The 5,480-nt window shown below is 37.4% G+C and overlaps 1 protein-coding gene across 1 annotated transcript; it reads right to left on the bottom strand.

The window, feature by feature from the left end:
* Positions 1-286: 286 nt before the first annotated feature.
* LOC129149355 (zinc finger BED domain-containing protein 5-like) lies at positions 287-2,039 on the bottom strand (the record flags this gene model as incomplete). Its single annotated transcript, XM_054717059.1, is given in 2 exon segments — positions 287-646; positions 648-2,039. Coding segments are annotated over 2 exon segments (1,752 nt in total), but the record flags the coding sequence as incomplete, so codon positions are not given.
* Between the last annotated feature and the right edge of the window lie 3,441 nt (positions 2,040-5,480).

Below are 5,480 nucleotides of genomic sequence, written 5' to 3'. Positions count from 1 at the left end.
TTGCTACTTCATAACTGTAATTTTGCTACTGTTATGAATCTTAATGTAAATATCTGATATGCAGGATGTATTTTCATTGTTACAAATTGAACATAATTAAAGCATAGTGATTAATCACAAAAACAATATTGTGAAATATTGTAATTCTATATTGTGAAATATTTATTTCTAATACAAATAAATGAAATTTTGTCTTCAAGCATGGTGTAGCATGGGTAACAGTCTTAATATAACAACAGTAAACTACATTGCTATATTTTGCGACAGTATGCATAAAAAGCCAACGTCAGTGCAAAGGCTGAAATTGCTTCTTTCTCAAAAGATCAGAAATTCTCGGGGCGGTCTTTGCAAGAGCACAACGAAGATCATCTTCCACAACAAGTCTACTTCTGTATTTAGACTTGATAACCAACAAGCTGGAAAACCCTGTTTCACAAAGATATGTTGTTGGAAATGGAAGAAGGTGCAACACAGTCTCAGACAGAACACGATATGACTGCAAACACTTGATCCAGAATTTTGTAACTGGCATTGTAGAGAAATCAGTTCTCACGGCATCGTTGTTAATAAGTTCAATGAACTCCTCTTGTGCTGTCTCAGGAACATCTTCAACTTTGACTGTGACTGGGCTTCTGGCAAGTGCAAAATGGGGTGTCAGGTAGATTTGGAAAGTACGATGAAATTTCGTCTGCAAGCATGTGCAAGTGTTCTTTCACAGAAATTATCATTGTAATCCTTTTGTCTGGTTCAATGTCATGTTCCTCAAAGAAAGCATATAAGGTAGGCAACATGTAAATTTTATTTTCATCCAATTTTTTTTGCCAAAGCTGAAGTTTCATTTGCAATGATCGGATCTTTTCAGACAAATCGAGGCATGTTGCATTTGGTCCTTGCAGCAATAAATTTAACTCATTCAAGATGGCAAATATGTCAACCAAGTAAGCTATTTTCTGCAGTTCACTTTTGTCGCTGAAAAGTGCTTTGAACTGTGATCTTGCTTTCTGATTAAAACACGTTTTCAGTGCATCACGAAGCTCAAAAACACGTTTTAAAACTTTTTCTCTCGACAACCATCTCATTTCAGTGTAAAATAGCAGAGCATTGTTCAGCACATCCAACTCGTTGCACAGTTGCGCAAACAGTCGACTGTTTAAAGTGCTCGTCTTTACAAAATTGACAGAACTTATGACGCTTTTCATTACTTCTTGTAATTCTTGTGGCAGCGTCTTCATTGCTAATATTTGCCAATGAATCATACAGTGAGTTCTGATGACTTTTGGTGACTCATTCAGTACCAAATGTTGAAATCCAGATCGATATCCTAGCATAGCTGGAGCACCATCTGTGCAAACACCACAAACCTTTTCCCAAGAGATCTTATGCTCTTTCAGAAATGAACCAACTGTGTCAAATACATCATGTGCAGTAGTCGTTTCAAGAGGTTTGCAAAAAAGAAACTCATCTTTAAAGACGTCATCATTAATATACCTCACGTAAACCAGTAACTGTGAACAGTTTGCAACGTCTGTAGATTCATCAAGCTGGATACTAAATATTGGAAGTGGAGATTTAATTTCCTGGATTACCTGATCAAGAATATCAGCAGACATGTCATCTATTCTTCTGCAGACAGTGTTGTTAGATAAGGAAATTGCACTCAATTTCGTAACAAATTCGTCTCCGATCATAACTGGAACAATGTCTTTGGCCGCTGGCAAAAGTAAATCCTCAGCAATGGTGTGAGGTTTCATAGCTCTGGCGATTCTGAGTGCCACCAAATATGAAGCTTTAATGGCTGCTATGTTTTGATTGTGGTACTTGCCACCAGTGTCAAGTCTGGCTTTCTTGAGTCCATTAGCTTTGCTTCTAAAATAGTTGGTATCCTTGCCAGCAAAGCAAGGATGCTTGCTATCAAAATGGCATTTTAGTTTGTTCGGCTTCATAGACTCGGCTGATAGAACTTCACAACAAATAACACGTTTCAGTTTCTCAATTCCTGCTGTAATTATTGAGGTAAAATCATACTGTAAAAAATCCTCACTATATGGTTTGCTAATGAAAATAATATATAACAACAGTTTTAATAATACAAAAGATGATACATGGCATAGTTCAGTCAATACAGTTCATTAAAGTTTCCTTTGATTTACCATTCTCTGTGTTGTTGTTTTTACATATCTGTTACTATCACAAGTGGTCAGTATTCACATCAACCACAGCTGAATATAAAAAGGCCGATCAGCATCCAGATTAAGTTCCCATGGTACAGATTTTTTTTTTTTTGCAGTAGTTGATGATTTTACAGTACATGATTTTACATTTACCCCGTAATTATCATTCATGAAGTGCCGTTTTACCTCCAATACTGCTGCTTTCAACACAGTAGCTACTTTTAACAGAGTAGCTGCTTTCAAACAGCAGCTGCTTTCTACACAGTAGCTGCTCTCTACACAGTAGCTGCTCTCTACACATGTGTGATTGGTCAGCATAAGTACATTATGGCACCAACCCTGTCACATACACCTGTATTTGTATGGGGTGTATGTGATGGGGTTGTGCAATGATGTCATCACGCTGGGTACTCTTATGTGGGCGTATCTGCATGTGGGTGGACCCGCCTGGAGACGGATAGAGGAGCAGTGTCTCAGTTCCTAAGACCATCGGAAATATATGTTTTCCGATGGTCTTAGGTGACCCCTGCGAAAGGGTCGTTCAACCCCCAAAGGGGTCGCGACCCTCAGGTTGAGAACCGCTGCCCTAGACAAAGAGCAGACTAGGATCAGGCACTGACTGAAGGAATTCAGTATGCACTGTCTCTTCAACTGAACAAGATTGAACTTTGTATCTATTATGTTGATCTGTAATTGTAAATGTTCTATAACTATAGTTTACTTATTGGCACTGCCTATAGAACTATAGAATTTTACCTTTAATTATAGCTACCATCATTTTGGTAATATAAGAAATACTTTTAAAAGAGAAGGTTGCCCTTGTAGTCTCATAGCCATTTCAATTATTATTTGAATATTAATAGAGCAATTTATATGATCCTACTGTCTATCCGCATTCCCCCTGGAAAAATCGTTAAAATCTCTTAGGACTTGATTTATTTTTTTGTAAAGTAAAGAGTTATAGTAGATTAATTACATATATAACTTTCAGCTTAAAAACATTGTCTGTTTTGTCATCTGCTAAGAGCTTCATAGCAAGTCAATCAATAAACATATTGGATAAAACCCTCACAATGTAATTTAGAGAAAAATATAAATGCAATGGCAATAACAGGAAAGAGTTGAAAGGGCACACACTTAACCTGTACTGTTCATTTGGCAATTGATTATGCATCACTTTGTGACATTACTCCCAGCATTATTTGAATCATATTTTAAACAGCTTTGTTATATTCATTTGATTTATTCAACAAACAATTATTAAGCACCTACTAGTGCTAGGAATTGTTCTAGACACTGGACATATTGAGTTAAAAATCTAGTGCAGCCCTGGTTGGTGTGGCTCAGTTGGTGTGGCAACCTAAGCGTTGCCAGTTCAATTCCCAGGGCACATGCCCAGGTTGCGGGCTTGATCCCTGGTAGAGGGCAGGCAGGAGGCAGCTGATATTTCTCTCTCTTTCTCCCTCTCCCTTCTTCTCTCTCTAAAAAGAATCTATAAAAAATCTTTTAAAAAATCAAATGTTCATGAATTAGAAGACTTTATATTGTTAAAATGTCAATATTACCTAAGTGATCTTCAAAGTCAATGCAAACTCTATGAATCCCAATGGCATTTTTATTTTTGCAGAAATAGAAAAAAAAGATAAAAATTTGTATGGAATCTCAAAGGACACCAAATAGCCAAAACAATGTTAAAATAAAGCTGTGGTACATTTATACAATGGAATACTAAGGGACCATAAAAAGAAGGAAATCATGCCTTTTGCCACAGGACAGATGGACCTGAAGATTGTAGTGCCAAGTGAAATAAGCAAGTCTGAGATCTCACTTATATGTGTAATCTAATGAACAAGATAAACTGACAAATAAAATAAAAACAGAGGCATGGATACATGGAACAGACTGACAGCTGTCAGAGGGAAGGTGGAGAGGTGGTGAGGGGGGACTGGATGAAAGAAGGTGAAGAGATTAAGCACATAGAGATAAAACACAAAGACACTGACAGCAGAGTGGTGATAGCCAGAGGGAAAGGGGATGGGGTGGGTGGAAGTGAAAAAGGGAAGTAAAGGGGGACAGGAAGAGACTTTGCTTGGGTCAATGGGTGCATGATGCTCTGTGCAGATGATGTTTTATTGAGTTGTACACTTGAAATATGTATGGTTTTGCAAACCAATGTGTAATTTTCTCCAACTCTCAGTAAGCAGTGGATATCATGACAGTTTTACAGTAACAAACAATGGATTTTATATAAAGCATTCACAAATGATTTCTAGACTACGATTAAAAGGGGGTTGTGTACTACATAAACAGTGGAAAAGAACTACTAAACAGAAGCAACTGATGAAAGTGGAAAAAAACAGTAGCTATGGCTTTAAACTTAATTGTTAATATATAGAGTTACCCAACATGTGTTCTTCTTCTTAATAGCTAAACCAGACATCAATCTATTATATGAGCAAAGAATCAGAATGCTACAGCAGAACTCAAGGAAGTGTTCAGTATCTTTTGTACAGATTAAATCACATGATATATCTTAAAGATATTTAGATTAATTGCAATAAGTAATTTAAAATGTGTGCTGAGGGAATAAGGGGAAGGAGCTTATATTGAAAGACCAAAATGGAGGTGTTTTGGTTTTTACAGATCTTAGTGGGTAACCAGTATGTCAATGCCCTCCAGCCAAAGGTCACTGGAAACACACCTGTAATTGAATAAGTATGATGTATTGTGTATTTCAGGGAGGGAGAGTGCACACCATAGCAACTCATGAGTCACCTTAAGAGAATTTAGAGCCCTAGCCAGTTTTGCTCAGTGGATAGAGTGTCAATCTGCAGACTGAAGGGTCCAGGGTTCAATTCTGGTCAAGGGCAGGTACTTCAATTGCATGCTCTTTGCCGGCCAGGCCCTGGTCGGGGAGCGTGCAGGAGGCAACCAATTGATGTGTTTCTTTTTCTTTCTTTTTTTTCGATGTGTTTCTTTCACATCGATATTTCTCTCTGTTTTTCCCTCTCTCTTCCACTCTTTCTAAAGATCAATGGAAAAATATCCTGGGGTGAGGATTTAAAAAAAGACAGTTTAGAAAGGGCTTAGTGCAGTAGTCCTTCATTAGCCACTGGGAATATAATCCAAGACCCAGAATTGATGCCTGAAACCACAGATAGTACCAAACCTTATATTGTATACATACCTATGATTCAGTTTAATTTATAAATTAGGCACAGTAAAAGATTAACAATAATCTATATATATAAAAAGCCAGTGACCGGAACGCCATAGCAATTGGAACACCATAACAACCGGAACAACCGG

This window comes from Eptesicus fuscus, chromosome 1 (genome assembly GCF_027574615.1).
Source record: "Eptesicus fuscus isolate TK198812 chromosome 1, DD_ASM_mEF_20220401, whole genome shotgun sequence".
NCBI classification, from domain to species: domain Eukaryota; kingdom Metazoa; phylum Chordata; class Mammalia; order Chiroptera; family Vespertilionidae; genus Eptesicus; species Eptesicus fuscus.
This window is presented reverse-complemented; position numbering and strand designations above follow the sequence as displayed.